The sequence below is a fragment of the Pleurodeles waltl genome, chromosome 4_1, assembly GCF_031143425.1.
Source record: "Pleurodeles waltl isolate 20211129_DDA chromosome 4_1, aPleWal1.hap1.20221129, whole genome shotgun sequence".
Lineage (NCBI taxonomy): Eukaryota > Metazoa > Chordata > Amphibia > Caudata > Salamandridae > Pleurodeles > Pleurodeles waltl.
The window spans coordinates 271794168-271813703 of NC_090442.1; the positions used below are offsets into that span (position 1 = coordinate 271794168).

Sequence of the window (19536 nt, forward strand, 5' to 3'; positions counted from 1 at the left end):
TGTGGGATCATAGCTATGTCTCTGGAGGGCCGCCCCTACCCCCTATATATCTTTTTTTTAACTTTCCCTCAGATCTAGTAGGCTTTCTGCCTACCCACCTGGTGGCAAATGGGGGTAACTACCCCATCTGCCCAGGTGGGGGCAGAAAGACTCTCTATTTACTAGGGATGGAGGCATGGCTATGCCCATGTTGGATAGCCTTCACCCCTATATTTGTATTTAAAAAATCCTGATGTCTACTGTCCTTTAGGCCCCCTCCCACCAGGGAAGCAGATCAGGTATAATTGCCCCCATCTGCCCCCCAGTGATTGCAGAAAGACTAACAGGCTACTATTTGCCACTAGGGAGCACAAGCCCTTGTCCAAGGTGTTGGTCCCCCTTTCCCAGGTGGGTAGTGTGTGAATCCCTGCTTGGGGATCGTTCTCTTGTGGTGATTCCCAAGCAGGAATCTGCTGGGCAGAGGTACCATCGGAGAGGGGAGATTCTCCCCAAAGGGATCAGTGCTCAGGGGCTGAGATATGCCCCTGAGAACTGATTCAGTGAATGTACAATGAGCCCATCACTTTTACAGCAATGACCTCTTTAAAGTAAAAAAAAGACAATCTGGCTGCTCAGGAAGCTCTCCCTGAACAGCCTGATGAAAAAACATATAAAGGACTATCTCTGATGCCGAGCACCAGAGTGGCATTTATGACCCTCCCCAGTGTCAGCCAGTGTTAGCCAATGGCCGACACCCGCACTGGAGAGGTATTGAGGCAGTCAGTCATTGGCTGACAACGCACTTAAGAGGTTAATGATATAAACTCTATTTAACCAGCATTATGGAAAGTATTGGGGTCTAAGAATATTAAATATACTATTCCCACTCTAGTTTATGCAGTGCAAGGGAAAGCGTTGGAAAGAGGGCTAGAATGTACTATTCTCACTCCAATCTGTGCAACAGAGAAAGCATTGGACTTCGGAGGGGTGAAATTTACTATTACCACTACAAACAACACAACAGTAGGGAAAGTGTTGAACTTCAAAGGGGTTAAATTTACTATTCTCACTCCAAACAGGGTATAGTAGGGAAAGCATTGGATTCTGGAGGGGTAACATTTACTAGTCCCACTTCAGTCTGTCCAACAGTAGGAAAAATGTTGGACTTTGGAGGAGTAAAATGTATTATTCCCACTCCATTCTGTTCAACAGAAGGGAAAGTGCTGGATTTTGGAGGGGTCAAATATACTATTCCCACTCCAGTCAGCACAAGAGTAGGGAAACTGTTGGACTTTGGAGGAGCAAAATTGACTGTTCCCACTCCAGTCTCTGCAGCATTAGGGAATGCATTGGATTTCAATATTTGTGTAACAAGATATTTGCTTCCCGATATTTCTCCGTCCCAATATTTTTAAATCAATATTTTGTCCAAACACTGGGCTTACCCATTGCCTGATACCATGTACTCTGGTGGGAAAAAGTAAAATGCTAATAATAGTTGAACAGTCCATTAGATGAAGTGGGCTGGCACAAAGCCATTCTTTGTATGTCCATATGTATGTTTTTATTTTTTCTGAATCATTTTTTTATGAAGTTCTCAAAACAACAAAACTTGTCTCTAGACAAAACCTGAAAAAAATAGAATGTGAACATGGGCATGTTTATCCTTCTTTTTTGTTTTTAGCAATTTGGTAAGCTTTCTGCCAAATAAAATGTTTTTTTTTCATTAGAGAAAATGTGTCCTTCTTTTCCTTGCAGAAGGTGTAAGAATGTCATGTGATAGTTGTTTATCATTGGTCATTTGGTGACTTTACTTTATGGCTGTAAACTAGAGTGAAGAATCAGAAGTGAAACATGTGATATATCTTGATGTAGTAGAAACGGAGAGAGAAATGGGAAAGCACTGGGTAAATAGCCGAATGTTTTTTTTCTTTTTGTTAATAACTCTGTGAAGCATTTTTTGTGAACAGATGTTTAATTATGTCTTCTACAGGTATGCGTAAACCACCGGAATCTTGTGAAAGCTTTTAAAGCTTTTGATGTTACCCGAGACGGATTCATCTCCTTGGATGCCCTCAAATCAGTCATTAACAGCTTTATTTTTCCATTACCAAATGGAACCTTTCAAGAATTAATGAACAGGTAAGAATTGTTTGCTTAGATTTCTTCCTAAAAAGTAATACTTCTACTTGGAAACCAAGAATCCCATGTATGCATAACATTGGAGAAGGGGTGTGCCTGCAGTACACATCTTTTGAATTAATCTACAAAATGTCCAGGTTGTACAAACTCGCGTTCTCGTATGGTGTATTCCACATTATTGTACTTTCTCACGGTTAAATCAACAGAGGTGTGTTCGAATGCCTGCATGGGCCTATGAAGCAGCTTTGCGAAATATGACCATACATCTGTCTCAGGGTCTACAATATTCATTGTTATTCAGAGATTTTTCTTAGGGCCCTTCACCACCTAGCATGCAAGGGAAAGACCCACCTCTCAGACCCCCTACTCCCTCCACTTAGGGCCATGGTTTTTGTGCTACTGTGAAGCAGCCACCCTCAGTGATATTTTAGGGGTCTCATAGTGTTTTTATTAGAAGACCCCCCATTAAGTTGCCTTCTACCACTATAGCAGTCGTTATATTGTTTTAGCAATTAAAATCTTCACCTACTCAAGACGTGCTTGACCTAGGCATCTACCCTTTACTAACCTTTGTCATTCAGCACTCCTTAAAGGCCATTGGTTACTCCACTCCTATAAATATGACAGATGTGTCCTTCAAAATACTCCTGCCTAATAACAAAAGATATAAAGTAATGTTGCTGAGTCTTTCACAAAGTGAACAATGGTGTCACAAATAAGGATTTTCGTTTTTTGTAGATATTTGTATTGGTGCTATGTAGTAAAACAGACATACAGCAAGGTTTTAATGGCAAGAACCATGCATCGTGCGAGTGAATTGGTAGGAAACATAAACCTAAGAAACATTATATCAACGCTGTGAAGAGTTAGAAACCTAAAAAAGAGCCAGGTGAACTGGATGGGGTAACTCAGAGGGGCGAAGGTTAGAGAGAGCCTGGTGAACCAAGAGACACCAGCATTTGGGGGTACACTGCTGGTGAACTGTGAGCGAGGACACTTTGGCAAGGCAGGTTAGGGGGGTATATGAGGTGAGGAACCCAAAAGAATTGAGGGGAGATGCCCGAAACTCTTGTGGAACGTGATAGAGGTAAAGAGGGGTCTACACAGCCGAAAGTGGCAACAACCTGAACAACACAGGGCTAAGGTGAAGTAGAGGAGAGTACCTCAGCACCGAGGGTGGAGAACACACCCCCAGGTAAAATTGCAGGTTCATGGGATATGATACATTCGGGCTGGGTCACTACAAATTCGGCAAGAATGTCATCCCATGTGTGAGCAGTAGCACCCCATCGCATGGCCTTAGTCTCGTGCCTGTGGAGCGCCACAAATTCTGCTCTGGCCCATGCAGTCAGGGAACAATACCGGACCACCATGGAAGGGAGTTGGGGACTTTTCCAATTCCTTGTGATAGTTTACTTTGGGACAATCAGAAATAGGTCATAAAATCAAGTTGCCACCTTCAGTTTAGAGCAGTTATAGATACCTAACGCTGCTATTTCCCATGTATCCAGCCTTGGCAAGTGAGTAACTGACAGTATTTTTTCTGACACTCCCCCCAGTACGAGCATAAACAGGAACAGTCACAACTCATATGTTTGAGATCTGCCATGATGAGTGGCATCTGTGGCATATGTCAGAGGCCCGAGGGAAAATTCTATGTAAATGTTTGGGGGAAAAACAATCTCTATGCAGGACATTTAATTGAATATGTTTAAACCAGACATTTTGAGAAATCTTTTGCGGATACTCCAGAGCGCTCACCCACTCTTTGTTTGTCATGAAGCACCCTATTGAATTCTTCCTCCCAGACTCTCTCAGCGTATGGAGGGGAGATTGGGATTGGGTAAGCAGGGCCCTGGAAAATCATGTTATACGTTGGTGGCCTCCTCCCGTTGTGTGAAGGGTGCCTGATGAGTGATAGGCTCAGAGTCCCTCACCATCCCAGCATTGGTTCGGAGTCCCTCACCATCCCAGCTATTTGAAGGCTGCCACGGATAGCTGGATAGAAGAGGAACTGGCCTCGAAGGAGGTCGAGGTGGTCATATAAGGTTAGAAAGACTTGTAAATGGCCATCTTGAAACAGGTCACCAAGGGTAAAATGCCAGCTTGGTTCCTGAATCGCAACTCGTGCCTGGAAAATCATCCAAGTGTCTTCAGGAAGTCCTGGAGTGGGATAGAGGCATGTCCTTAGTAGTGCATAGGCCTTTGTTAAAACAAATTAAGGCTACTCATACGAGGTGTGGAAGGCCAATGACCAGGGAGGGCTATGATTGCTGCCAATTCTAGCTGAGGCTTCAAAACACTGGTTTTCTCACAGGAGAGCGCTATTAACTAGGGGGATATCCACTGCAGCTGAGTGCCAAATAGTAATATTCATAATTAGTGGCCCCACCTTTATCTGGAGTAATTTGTAATTTGAAAAGGGCCACTTGATAGCGTCCCCTGTGCCAGATGAGGTCACCTATCACTTTGTCTGAGTTTCTTAAGAATTTGCAAGAGAGTTCCAGTGGGAGGTTGGCAAAATTATATAAAAGGCGCAGAAGCATCAGACAGCAATGTGACCCGCTACTGACAATGGAAGGGACCTCCAGAATGCAAACTGTGATGAAGAGAAGCCATATTGTTGACATACATAAGGTCCTATTTGGAGTGAAAACTTTGGATCCCAAGATAACTAAATACTCGCCTTCCCATCTAACTAAGTTTCCTCCCAGGACCAGGAGAACTGGTTGCATGTTAGGGGATAAGGGGAACAAGCAGGATTTACCCCAGCTCACATACAGGCCTGACAGTGTGCTGAACTCACTTGAGAGATTGGCCTTGTTGGAGATGTCAACACGGCAATCTTTAAGGTAATTCAGGGTATCATCAATGAAGAGTGAAATCGTGTATGTCTCATCCGGTAAGGGAATACCCCAGTGCTGCCCCTCAAATTGTGCTTGGGCTGTTAGAAGTTCCATTGCTAATGTAAATAAGAGGGCGAGAGGGAGCAACTGTGTTGAGCGCCCCTAATCAGTGGTACACCATGGTGTGCGCTCCTTAGGTCTTTCTCCCCTGTGAGATAGTATCCTCAACTGTTTTGTCCCTTTTGCACTACTCCAAAAGGTTGACGTACCAACAAAACCAAGGCACATATCCACACCCCCAAACACCTAACGGACTCCCCAGTCTTTTCAAGGTCATGGGCTGGGATCAAGCAGACAACACCCAGGCGACCAGGGAAAGCACATGCGCATTAGCCTCTAAGCTGCTTTAGTTTGCCATTAGTTGGAAGCAACCATCCTGTGGGAGGCAGGATCAGATATATCCGTTAGGGCAAAAGATAACATCTGACAGTTAGGTCCTTCAGATTGTTTAACACGGTTATGCCCTGACATACCTTTTATACTCATTGCATCTCCTGCCTACATTAGACCAGCTTTCTGGGGAGCCCTTCAGTCTTATTCTATGAAGTGCAGGCTCGTTTGGCCAAAGGAGCCAAAGAGAGGGTTCCAATCCTGAAAATAGGTACTAGCTGTTATTCCTGCTATTTTCTTATACTGAAGAAAGATGAACACTTTTGTCCCATTTTAGATCTCCTTCCTCTGAACACCTTCTTACAGAACGAAAAATTCAAGATTCTAACACTGACTGGATGATTGTCTTGACCCTAGAGGATGCATACTTTTTATGTGCCTATCCTGCAGTCCCATAAATGTTACCTGAAGTTCAAAGTAGGCCAAGAGCATTTTCAGTTTGCCATGCTCATCTTCTGATTTCCAGCACTCCTCTGCTTTTTACAACAGTGATGGCGGTGGTTGCTGCCCATCTCTGTACTTCAAGAACTGTTTGTTGAAGGCAGGCTCTCCACAATAAGTCGTAGAACACCTCTAGATGACATCAAGCCTTCTGACATTATTGGGGTTCTCTATAAGAAAGTTAAAGTTGTACCTGACTCCTTCTCAGTTTTCCTTTTATAGGACAGGGTCCCTAGGGCCAGTAACTGGGTAGGGTATGGGGGTTGTATGCCCCTTCCCCAGATCATTAAAAATATGGTATAATACGCCAGGAGATTATGTCCTTGGGGCCACTACATGGCGTGTTGAGGAGCGCAGCAGACCCACCTCCCCAATTTTTTTTAAATACATTGGTTGGCCCCAGGGGATGGGATCTCTGGGATGATTAAATGGGTCAAGGAGGGGGGCTGCCTTCCCCCCCCCTCCCCAAATATAAAAATGCAGTGACCACGCGGGCCCTAGTCCACCCCGGGGTGTTCAAATTTAAAAGGACGGGGGCTCAACCTTTTAAAAAAAATATATCTTGGTACCACTAACAAAACAAAATTAGTTTTTGGCCCTAGGGGGTTCCTTCTGGGCCCTCCCTGAAGGCCTATGGGGTCAGGGTATCCCTATCCTACCCCCTGTATGGTTTTTTTCAGGACACTGGGAACAAGTCCCCTAGTCCTAAGATGGCTGCCAATCATCTTTGTTTATGTGAAACAGCCAATCAGATGTTATCATGGTAAGATGTTATCAGCGATGTCACTAATGTTATTGAACATGTGATATGTGAGGTCATATGCAATCCATGCTGGAGGTGCAAGTTCATGCACCCGTCCTGCAGTCCTACTGACGCTGCTTGGAGTACAGAGTGGACCAGGAGCATTTTCAATTTGGCGTGCTCCCCTTCGGCCTCACCAGTGCCCCTTGGGTGTTCGGGTGGTCACAGCACACCTTACAGATCTAGAACCTTCTTGGTTCATGTTGGGGGCCACAGTTTCTTTACTGCTGCACCTGCCATGAAAGATGCCATGACGCTACCACCAGGCCAGCACAGTGTGAAAACCTTTGCACTCTGAAGTTTCCAAGAAGGCTTTCTCTTGGAGACGCGTTCCGCAAAACTGCTGCATGGGATGTTATATATTCTCATGCATATGCATGCTGACACATAAACACACATCTGTGCACACATGCCAAAAACACACATACACACCTGCACTAATCTGGACAGTACTCTGCATTCCATCTCTGGCTCCAGGTACTGCACGTAATCCTGGCCCACTCAGCACTCCTCACTTCTGCGCCATACGACACACTGCACAAAGATGAACGCGCTCAGTGACAGCCACCTTGGGACCTCCAACATGGCTATTGACCATGTGGTGGAAATCACAGACTGGAGGCCCGACCTGTCAGTCACACTGGCTGTGAGTGAATGGCTCTGCCATTGGCTGCCTGGACTTTGGGACATGGATACAAAGCCCTCAGCTACAGAAGGTAAATATTTCAGTTTGAAGCCGCAGCTGTTTCACAAGATCCTTGAGACCACCAGCGGCTTGTGTGATGAGCCACTTAGCCTATCACACATGGTCACTTTAGTGTTCATTTTTCTCTGTTATTGGGGGTGGATCTGGAGCTATGTGTCATTGTCTCCTTCCATATCATTTCATACACTCAGAGTGACGGCTAATACTGGAATTTAGTCTGTTGTACAATAAAGATACTCTGTGGTGTGTTTTATTTCAGATGATCGGTTAAGTAGAACTTCGTTGGCATAGTCCCATGAATGTGTGAACCCTGGCAGGGAAGGGTGGGGTGGTACAGGCCAATTACTGACAGGTAATCTGCAGTACTCTGAGCGGTGTATTAACAAGACATACCTACTTGCCTTGCCAGTTGAAACAAGTGTGTCCAAAAAGGTCGGCCTGGGCATGTGATCTAAGCGAGTTGAGAGGGATTCCTGTGTTGGCTTAAACCTTTAGAAAGTCAGTGAGACCTTTTACACAACTTTACCGGGCAATTCCTGGTGGAAGAACTATGGCAGGAAAGAGTAGAACTCAGTGCAATGATCAACCCTCTGATGAGGTAATTGGAGTGTTTGAGGTGATGGGGTTGGCTCTTGCTGTGATAACCTATCAATAATAATTTTGATGACAGCGGTATGCTGCTGAGCAGTACCCACAGTAGGATCTTACCGTAAAGTGGCAGAAAAATGTGGATTTGGACATCTCATAGAATCGATTCTAACCAGTCACATTACAATGTGTTTCCTTCCAAAGCCCATGAATAGTAATAATCCAGAAATGACTTATTTTATGCTCTAGTGCATTTATTACTCTTTAAACCAGATCTGTTTTTCTTTTTCCGACTGGGAGCTTCAGCTGCCACAATCAAATTGCGTTTTTCATTAAGTGGGTAAATTACACGTGCTTCTAATCTGTCGTAGCATCATAGTAGGAATGAAGATGGTACTTTGCCCTTAGCAGACGTTTAATGTCGTGTGCGAATGTGCACTTCGTTATTGAACTAACCATTCACTGTAGAAACATCTGCATTCTACCGCCTAGTTTGTGTAAGTGCCAATTCACTCAAAAATAAATGAACAGGCAAAAATATAGCATTACTTGCCAGCGTTGTAGTGGACAAAACTGTAGCTAAATTCTCCCATGTCCTGAATTCCGATTGACGTTTTCCAAGATATTTTTTAGCGTATAAAATAATTTGGCTTTATGAAAGCTACATCCCCACAACACTATTGTTGCACACAGTGCGTAATCATTTCAGCCTGTTCAAATGCTAATAACATACCTCAATAGGTGAACAAGCATTATTGGCACGGCCAGTAGGTCTTGTATTGATGGTTAAGGCTGTTGGCTTTGCGTGTGCTTGTTTTCTTCTAATGGTTTTGCATAAAGCATAAGAAGAAATATTCTAAAATGGCTGTCTATGCATGGAAGCGGCGATACTTGGAATGCTTTTTATTATACTTCACCAAAAATCATTGAAACGTGGCCATCCATGTGACCCTATCTGTCTTGAATTTATCTGAGTTTTGCAGTTTTTAGATCTTGGATGCTGTGGTTGGGTTTCGAAAAATGTTCACCTGCGTTATGGCTGTGTCTTGTGTCTTCAGGCTTTGGCAGTGGGGGATTAGTAGCTCACAAAGTGTTTGCTTAGTTTCTCCAACACCCAGACCTTTTTATACATATGGTTAAGTACACCACATTGTGGAGGCACATTTCAGTCCCCGCTTTATTTTGTACTTTCCAGATTTGTGGTATCTTGATTGCATCAGAAGTGCGTATGGGCTAGCAGTTTACACATCTCTTAATTTCCATGACTTTGTTCCAGTCTCCATTGTCTGTGTTTATAATTTGCTTTTTGCTATAAATCAGTTGCTTTGATGCACTTGGTAGGTAGGGTATAGTATGTGGCAAGGTTTTCTTATTGGAACTAGTATTGTTATTGGTGTTTTATTTGAGTGGAAGTAAAGAAACCTGTTGCCAAGAAAACATTACCTCGTTTTTCAGACCTGCCATTTGAGACTGCTTTATCTGTCTTTCCAGAGTAGTGTTTTAAAAAAATGTATATTGCATACATATAAGGACTTTTTTTTATCGCTGGTCTTCATGCACTGGCCTGTTAATTAGTCATTCACACTCTGCTTCCATCCACCGCAGTGTCCACTATGGGCTATGTGACAACCGCCTTCAGCCGCTGGCTCCCGTCTCTGTGAGGGGTGGTATTTCACTTAGAGTGGGCATTCGCAGCAAACAAGTTCCCTTAAGTACTAGGGCAACCGGGAGAATGTGCCTTTTAAAGGGAAAATGAGCAATGTTTACTAGTGTCCTCGGTCACGGGCTGTCCTGGCAACATCCAACTAGACACAAATAGTAGCCAGGCCTGCGGGTCTTGCAGCGGTTGATACAGATGCATTATGTTTAGCATCACCAGTGCACCTTCTATGACTGGACTGCGCACTGGAATATTTCACATATCGTTGGAACGTGGAATCATTTTTAAAGGTTTCCAGTGAGCCTTCCCTCCCCCCCCCCCCCCCCCGCAACTTCCACTTTCCATCACACCGAGAGACTGGAACTTTGGCTGAAAGATTTTTTTTTTACATTTTAGGAGAATCTGTGCAAAACCCAGCATACGCCACCACCCTGTGAAGAAGGACACCTATAGCACCGAAGACCATGAGCTTGCCCTCTCTGATTCTAGAACAGTGGTCTTCAAACCTTTTAATGCTGCGCCCCCCCAGTTGAAAAATAAAAATCTTTGGACCACCCGTCAGAATTTTTCACAATTATTTTAGGAAGATGGCAATCTTTAAATATGTCTAAGCCTATTAAAACATTGCAGTTATGTACTGTTACCTTTTTAAAACTGCAATAACATGATTCTGCTTAAAACAAAGGCATATTATCTGTATAATATTTATTTTGGCCAGAGTTTGGCGCCCCTCCTGGGATCACTTGAGGCCCCCCTAGGGGGGGCCGCACCCCCAGTTTGAAGACCTCTGTTCTAGAATGAAGAAAACAGTGATAGCCCTTGCGCTTTACGAAAACTGTTCAAACATAAATATATTTTACTGATGTATTGCAAATATCAATAATAAAGGGACATTAACTTAAAGCAGACATGCTGATGTCTTGTATTGCCTGACCGTCGACAGGTTGATCTGTACTGTTTGTGAGACACTGACCTGAATGCTCTGTGAAGCATCGCTGCCAATCGCAGCCTCTGGGAGGGACCGTGGGGATACCGGGAGCTCGCTCTTCTCAGGCGTGCACCAAAATGGCACAATAAAGTGGAAAACAAACACTTTATTTGACGTATTGTACTCAGTATCCTTGCATCCGAAAGGCAGACGTTTGTGGTGAAAAGCTGAGTGAGTGACGGACTTGCCTTGACCATGCGTGGGAAGCTTCAGCTCCGAATGTCCCGGGGAAAGACTTCTCTCCTACACAGAGTTGGCCACTTGTGATATCGGAGATTTAAGCTCTATGTAGATAACGTGCCCTTAGCCTAGTGTTCCTCAGTCAGAGCACTAGATCCCAATCTGCTCCAGTTACAGTGAGTCTCTCTGGCGAGGAATCGTCGCACCAGCAGCGGACATACATTGAATCCAGAGTGTAGTCACGCGCTATGTATAGCGCACTTTGACGGGCAGATACGTTTTTTGTTTATATTTTATTTAAATTGTAGTCCGTGGTTGGTGTCGGTGTGACCTATCCCGCTTGTCACTGAGTATTGTTATATGGACTATAAGATATAAAGAGAATATAAAAACTTTAACACACATGGCTGCCTTGAAGGTGTTCATGTCCACAATGATCCATACATCCTTTCTCCCTTGGCAGTGTTCGCTCGCATATGTATGTTTTATGCCACAAAGAGCATTAAACTAATGTCAGTTTTCTGTACAGCTGTAATAAACGTATTGCATTAGTATAAGGCTATATGTCTCGTCTTCCATTTGCCATACAAGCACATGCATTAATATACACACTTATATCTTGCAGGGTTTAATAATGAAAAAATGCCAGATAGAATTTTCCTGGTTGGCTGCAAATACCTTACACCAAGACCAGCTATTCCAATTGTAAGGACTATAGAAAGTCAATGACAGAAATATATTGGGTCGCAGGAAACCTTTACTCAACCCCAATATCTTATGCACATCAGCATTGTTGGCCTCGTCCTTGACCTGTGAGTGCCAGATGCGCATGTGCAGAGCCTAGTATAACACCTAACAATGACCGGTGGTTACTATGTCTTCTATGTCCAGTTTAGATTATTGTCTTCTTGAGCAGATGACACAGCACTAGTAACTGCATTGCCTCGAGGCACATGAGGAACATGGTGTTATAATACTAATATTATTGGTAATCATGTTATCGATCTAGAAGTAGGAAAGCTAGAGCCATCTGCCTATGGAAAGGTTCAAGTGGTAAGGTTCATCCTGTTTTCTAATTCTAGCCTTACAATTGTTATCAAAGGTAATATGAGACATATTACTACTTCTTGTAACAAACTATATAATAAAAACACAGTAATTCCAAATACAAAAAAGCTTTATTGAGAAAATACTCTAAACATCTAAAGGTTTAAAGACAAAGTACTACTAGTCTTGATCATCCTTTCTTTAAGACCTACTCACATAGCTAGACACACAAAAATGTCTGAGGGCTAAATTCATTCTGAAGTGTTATTACCTGCACAATCTACTTCCTAACCTCTTTTTTGAAAAAATATCATCCAGCACACGTATACTTTATTCAAAAGCTTATCTAAAGCATATCTATCGACGTTTCAGGAACTTTTTCTCGTTAGGAGTCTCCTTCATCAGGACAACAATTCATTTTTTGCCATTTGCCATTTTTGCCATTCAATTTGATCAGGCAGCAGAAATGCCCACTAGACACCAGGGATTATTTTATTTGTGTAAATTTCAGTAAGGGGAGCGGCCCCTTGGACAAGGGCCGCTCCCCAGGGGGGCAAATGATTTCTAGGCTAATTCTGCCCCCGCGGGGGGGACAGAAAACCACTAGACACCAGGGATAAACTGTTTTGTTTATTTGTATTTTTATATGTTTGGGGAGCGACCCCTTAGGAAAGGGTCGTTCCCGGGGGGGCAAATTATTATTAGGCCATTTCTGCCCCTCCTGGAGGCAGCTCGGCCTTGCGATCTGCCCCTACAGGGGGCAGAAGGGGCAGAAACCACTAGACATCAGGGATTATTTATTTTATTCATACTTGCGCATAAGGGGAGAAGCCCCTTGGGCTAGGGCCACTCCCCAGGGGGGACAAATGATTTTTAGTCCATTTCTGCCCCACCTGGGAGCAGATCGGCCTAAATATTAGGCCGATCTGCCCCCGGGGGGGGGGCATAAAACCACTAGACACCACGGATTATTTATTTTTGTTTATTTTTTATTTTTTTATTTTTTTATGTTTGGGGAGTGACCCCTTAAGCAAGGGTCGCTCCAGGTGGGCAAATTATTATTAGGCCATTTCTGCCCGGCCTAATATAATTAGGCCGATCTGCCCCCAGGGGGGCCGAAACCACTAGATACCAAGGATTATTTCTTTTATTCATACTTGCGCATATGGGGAGCGGCCCCTTGGGCAAGGGCTGCTCCCCAGGGGGCCAAATTATTTTTAGGCCATATCTGCCCCAAATATAATTAGGCTGATGGGCAGAAACCACAAGGCACCAGGGAATTTTTTATTTTTTTTATGCTAACGCATAAGGGGAGCGGGCCCTTTGGCAAGGGCCACTCCCCAGAGGGGACAAAATATTTTTAGGCCTTTTCTGCCCCCCGGAGGCAGATTGGCCTAATATAATTAGGCGGATCTGCCCCCAGGGGGGGCAGAAACCTCTAGACTCCAGGGATATATATATTTTTTATTTACTTTATGTTTTTATGTATGGGGAGCGACCCCTTAGACAAGGATGATACCCCTGGGGGGGCAAATTGTATTTAGGCCATTTCTGCCCCCCCCCCCTGGGGACAGATCGACCTATTTAAGTTAGGCCAATCTGCCCCCAAGGGGGGCAGAAACCTCTAGACACCATGGATTGGTGTGTGTGTATGATTGTGTTTTTATTTGGTGGGGGCCGCCCCTTGGGCAAGTGTCGCTCCCCATGGGGGCACATTACTGTTGGCCATAACTGCCCCCTTGGGGCCAGATTGGCCTATTTTTGGAAGGCCCATGCCCACCAGAGATCAGGGAAGACTTTTTTTTTCAAAATAAGAGGTTGGGGATATGGCCATACGCCCCACCCCAAATAAATGGGGCCAAAGGTGTTCTGCCCACCAGTGGACAGATTGGGCGATTACCCCCTTTCCACAGCCCAGGGGGTCAGAAAGTCTACTAGATCCCAGGGAATTTAAAAAAAAAAAATAGTGGGGTGGTGGCTACCAACCAGTGTGGGCCTGGTTATGCCCCCACCCCAACTGAAGGGGTCCCCCCCACACTAAAACATCTTATCCCATGGCAATCAAGAGGACATTTGATTATTTTTGTTTTTGTTTTACATTTGGGCCATGAGAGCTTGATAACTCTCAAAATCGTCCCACTTGGAATGGTGAAGGCTGCACTTTTTTTTTAACTTTGGGACGCTGCCATGTAGAAAAATCCACAAGACCTAGACCTAGACACATCTGAAAACTAAACATCTGGGTGAGTTCAGGGTGGTGTGCTTCATTTGCACCCCGCACCATTTCCTTACCCACAATGTCCTGCAAACCTGCAACTTTGCTGGAAAGCACACATTTTTCCCACATTTTTGTGATGGAACCTTCCGGAATCTGCAGGAACTCACAAAATTCCTACCACCCAGCACTGTCTCATCTATACAGATAAAAATTCTGCTGCACTTGTCAGCCTAAAAATGTGTTTTTTCAAACTGCCCTTTTGGACCCACTTTGGTTCCCCCTCAATTTTGACATGTTTTTGGCTCTTCCCTGTCACAAGCACTTAGCCACCTACACAAGTGAGGTATCATTTTTACCAGGAGACTGAGGAGAACGTTGGGTGGTAGGAAATTTTCCCCAGTGCAGTGATCCCACATGGAAATGTGGGAAAAATTTGGTTTTTTTTAGCTAAATTTGAGGTTTGCTGAGGATTCTGGGTAAGAAAACATTGGGGAATCCACGCAAGTCACACCTCCCTGGACTCCCTCGGGTGTCTAGATTTCAGAAATGTCTGGGTTTGGTAGGTTTCCCTAGATGGCTGCTGAGCCCAGGACCAAAAACGCAGGTGCCCCCGCAAAAACAGGTAGTTTTGTATTTGATAATTTTGATGTGTCCAGATAGTGTTTTGGGGCATTTCCTGTTGTGAGCACAAGGCCTACCCACACAAGTGAGGTACCATTTTTATCAGGAGATTTGAAAGAACGCTGGGTGGAAGGAAATTTGTGGCTCCTCTCAGATTCCAGAACTTTCTGTCACTGAAATGTGAGGAAAAAGTGTTTTTTTAGCCACATTTTGAGGTTTACAAAGGATTCTGGGTAACAGAACCTGGTGAGAGCCACACAAGTCACCCCATCTTTTAATCCTTCAGGTCACTAGTTTTAAAAAAATGCACAGGTTTGGTAGGTTTCCTGAAAGTTGGGAAGCTGGTGATTTTAGCACCGCAAACTCTTTGTTGATGCCAGTTTCAGGGAAAAACCACAAGCTTTCTTCTGCAGCACTTTTTTCCCATTTTTTTGAAAAAAATGAAATTTTCACTGTATTTTGGCTAATTTCTTGGTCTCTTTCAGGGGACCCCACAAAGTCTGGGTACCTCTAGAATCCCTAGGATGTTAGAAAAAAAGGACGCAAATTTGGCATGGGTAGCTCATGTGGACAAAAAGGTATGATGGCCTAAGCACGCCCTGTCCCAAGAAGCCAAAAAAAGGCCTGGCACCTGAGGGGGAAAAGGCCTGGCAGTGAAGGGGTTAAAAAAACTTTTAAAAAAAGTGTGTTTATGAGTTGGTAACGGCCTGCTGGACCCACTACCTTTTCTTCAACAACCTTTTTTTTTTTTTACATTCACAAAGGGTAAAGGGTTCTCCCTTTTTGTGAATGGGTTACCACCTCCGTGGAGGTCTCAGTAACTCTGATTGTTTTGCAATCAGCTTTTGGTTGCAAAACATTGAGCTTACAGATTCAATATTTGGAAGGGTTGCCTTCAACACCCTCTTCCAGATACCTAATTAGCATCCATTTGCAGTCCCTTTTTAGGAGCCTGAAAAACATTATTGACTCCCAAAGTGGGATTATTAGATCTGAAAAAAACATTTTTATGGTCACAAACATTCACAGCTTTTGCGACTCTAAAAATGGTTAGTACATCTGGCCCCGTATCCTTAATCTTAACCTACTAATTGCATGTGTCCCCATGCCATAGACATATGATGGCAGCTCACTCCATTAATGTCTCAGCAGGCGACCAGGAACACCAATAAATTCACAGACAGGTACATGAAGGATACACAGAGATGAAGACTTCAACTGCTCTCTAGCTGCTGAGATTACTCTGTATCATTAAAAGGAGTGTCCTGCCATCAAAAGACTATTCATCTTCCTAGGTATCATTCACATTTCACCTACCACAGCATACTACATGAAGCAACGGTAAGCACGCTATAACCATTGTCTGTCTGCACTGTCTTCACTATTAAGAATTACATTTTACTTGGGAACATGCACACCACTACCTAAATTGTGCAGTCACCGATAAAGCCAGTCACTATCACCATTCCATCAATTTTCTTCATTTCACTGAGGCTTACACATAGTCAGCACTCTACTGTCCGGAAATCTAAGTGATCTTTTGGGGATTTAATGGCTTTCTTTACATTTCTTTATAGAATTTGAGCTAAGCAAATATATTGGCTATTTTGTTTTGTTTGTGCCTTCAAGCATTCTCTGGATGATAGTAAAATGATAATTATCTCTAGGACAGGCTGAAGAACTTTGTGTTCAAAGTCCTTTCTTGTTTTACCTGACCAGTGTCAAAATGGCAATTATTGGTTTATCAATCAATCAGGATTCGTAAAGCGCAGCTTACCACCTAACATGTTTTCCAGGCGCTTGCAGGTCCCAGAGGCTCATTTGAACAGCCAGGTCTTGAGGGCTATTCGGAATTCCGGAAGTGAGGTGATGGTCCAGAGTTGTGTGGGGAGGCTGCGCAAAGAACAGGGGAAAAAGCAAGGAGAGAGCAGTGAAAGCAAGGGAAAAGCAATGAGAAGGCACAGAAAAACAGGGGGAAAAGCTAGGAGAAAGCAGTGAAAACGAAGGAAAAGCAAAGAGAAGGCACTTAAAAAATGGAGGAAAAACCAAAGAGAAGAACAGAAGCAACAGCGGTGTAGCAGCACGGGGCAAGCTGGGCCTGGGACCTACACAATGGGGTTGCGCTGTGGCCTCCATCAAGTAGGTCCTGGGAGGAAGGAGGAAAGGACACTGGAAGGCGGTGGGCGGAGTTAGGCGGAAGTGGGAAATAATGAGTGGCATCCAAGATTGGCAGTGAGGGGAAAAAGCAAGGAGAAATCAGTGAAAACGGGAAAAGAAAGGAGAAGGCACTCAAAAATGGAATAAAAGCAAGGAGAAAGCAGTGAAAACTAAGGAAAAACAAGGAGAAGGCACACCAAAAACAGGGGTAAAAAGTGTTGCTCGAATGTGAATTTACCTTGAAAAAACAATAGATATGAGGCATTAGGCAAAACAGGAACAGTTGGTTTAGTTAAACACTACAGCCGGGAGAACTGTGTTCTGATTGGCTGATTGTTCCTAACTTCAGGTGACATCTGACTTTATGGTGTTTTGGGAATGCGCACACTCTTCCAGCCATGTGGGCTTTATTGGGGCTAATCTCCTGGGACCATTGTGGTGTTGCTGCGTCAATCTGTGGGATTGATCTGAGCTTCTTGCTCACACATTTCTCTGCTGGCTATGGGCTGCCCCACCTGTGACCTGTCAATCAGTAACCTTGGGCCTAGGTCTCAGAGCCTGCCTGGCCATGTATTCCTGAGTTGTGGTTGATGGAGCGTTCACGACGGGTGAATTCGATAATAGTGATGCAATTTCGTTTTTATATGTTAACGTATCATTGTGCACATTGACTTTTTCATTATTAACAAAAGCAAGGAGAAAGCAGTAAAAATAAGAGAAAAGCAAGGAGAAGGCACACAAAAATGTCAGAAAAAGCAAGGAGAAAGCAGTGAAAACAAGGAAAAAGCAAGGAGAAAGCACACAACAAACAGGGGAAAAAGGCAAGGAGAAAGCAGTGGGAATGAGGGAAAAGCAAGGAGAAGGCACTCAAAAAGCAGGGGAAAGGGCAAGGAGAAAGCAGTGAGAATGAGGAAAAAACAAGGAGAAGGCACATGAAAAATGAGGGGAAAAGCAAGGTGAAAGAAGTGAAAATGAGGGAAAAGCAAGGAGAAGGCACACCAAAAACGGGGACGGGGAAGCAAGGAGAAAGCAGTAAAAGTGAGGGAAAAACAATGAGAAGGCACTCTAAAAACAGGGGGGAAATCAAGAAGAAGCCAGGACCAAAAGTAATGCAGCAGCATGGAGTGAGCTGGGCCTGTGGCCTGCATAGCACATTAAACACTGAGCTGCTTATTTCTTTGATAAAAACGAATCTGGCACAGGCTGAAAAAGAAACTTGAATGGCTACAATTTTCTGCTGAAAAAAGGTCACTCATAATCGTAGAATTGTTGTGTCATAATTACATACATGTGAAATGTGTCTCCTTGACTAATATCTGTCCATACTTTAAATAATGATTCAGCTTGCATTACAATGTCTGAAGGCATATATGTCCTGTTGTCTTTCCTGGTGCTGGCCTTGCTTAACTTCATATGACAGAATCATGTAGTTTTCAGTGGGAATTGTCTCTTTACTCCAATTCCCTCCCCTAAATGCATGTAATAAAGAGGTAACCCATTTAACCAATAGTATTTCGAGGTCCATCAACTTGTTAAGTGCAGTTAAATTATGCAACGCAAAAGTCAAGCAATACCGTGATGTTTGAGTGGTGGATCCAAGTTCACTTTTAAATGTAGTATCCATCAGACACCAAGTGTAATGATTTTTACTCCAAATTAAACATTTACTGGGGGTTACCTAAAGAAAAAATAATGTAAATAAAACAAACATTCTAAGAAAAGCATAGATAGGCAGAGGTACGTTTTTTATAATGAATGTGTTTAATGACTTAAAAAGTGTTACTAACAGTAATTACAATACATTTTTGTAAGAGACATATGATTTAAAACAGTTGTTATTCGCATGTTTGGTTTACAAATCAGTAATGTGCATCTATTGCATCAAATTCCAATTGACGTTTTCGACTTTTAAATCCCAGTGTACTTGAAGACTGGCAGGTATCAATACCCTTTCGAACTCTGTCATTAGCTTGCTACGTCGATATGTGCTGAACACTTTTCTTCTGTATTTAATCAAGTTAGAATAGCCATTAGCTGCACATGCCACATACTGTTCAATAACTATAATTATCTTATTTTCAGACAGATCCTACCAAGATTGTTAAAAAATATATAATGTAAGAAAAAAAACAGATATAGTAGGAATATCCTATAAAAACATAAAGTCATGAGTTCAATGCCTAATTCTAATCAGAATGCTTTCCAACTAAACCACTGTGTTAAACTCTCACACAGTGTATAAGGCTGTCTTGTTAATCCCTTCCACTGTGCACACGTGAAAGTAACCTGGAAAACTGGGTGCATACCTGCCAACTCACACGTGGCACCATGTATCACACGATATCGGCACACTTCACATTGTCTCCCGTTGAAGAGCCGATATCACACGGTAATTCCATGGCCCGGACTCAGTGTTGCCAGAATGAGCAATTTCCCGCACAAATGGCCAACATTTTTCTCATTTGTGTGGGAAAAAGCACCACTGACGGTCACGGGTCACTGATTTGGCTGAATTATAGTGTGTAATCCTTAATTCAGCGCCAGCCTTATCAGGAGGCACACCGCGCCAGAAACAGTGTTGCCAGATTTTCAAAGCCTTATACAGCCCAAAGCTGTTCAACTACCAGCCCAAAGCAAGCCCAAAATGAACCAGTTCTAGCCCAAAACAAGCCCAAAGTTGTAACGCTCAAAAAATGCAATTACAGGCTGTA

General features: G+C 43.5%; 1 protein-coding gene across 1 annotated transcript in view; it reads left to right on the plus strand.

Moving 5' to 3' along the window:
* The window catches only part of EFCAB6 (EF-hand calcium binding domain 6), a 469029-nt gene that overhangs the window by 166782 nt on the left and 282711 nt on the right, over positions 1–19536 (plus strand). The window contains exon 9 of the mRNA XM_069228294.1: positions 1973–2121. Coding sequence (XP_069084395.1) covers positions 1973–2121 — 149 coding nt within the window. The remainder of the gene's footprint in view (positions 1–1972; positions 2122–19536) is intronic.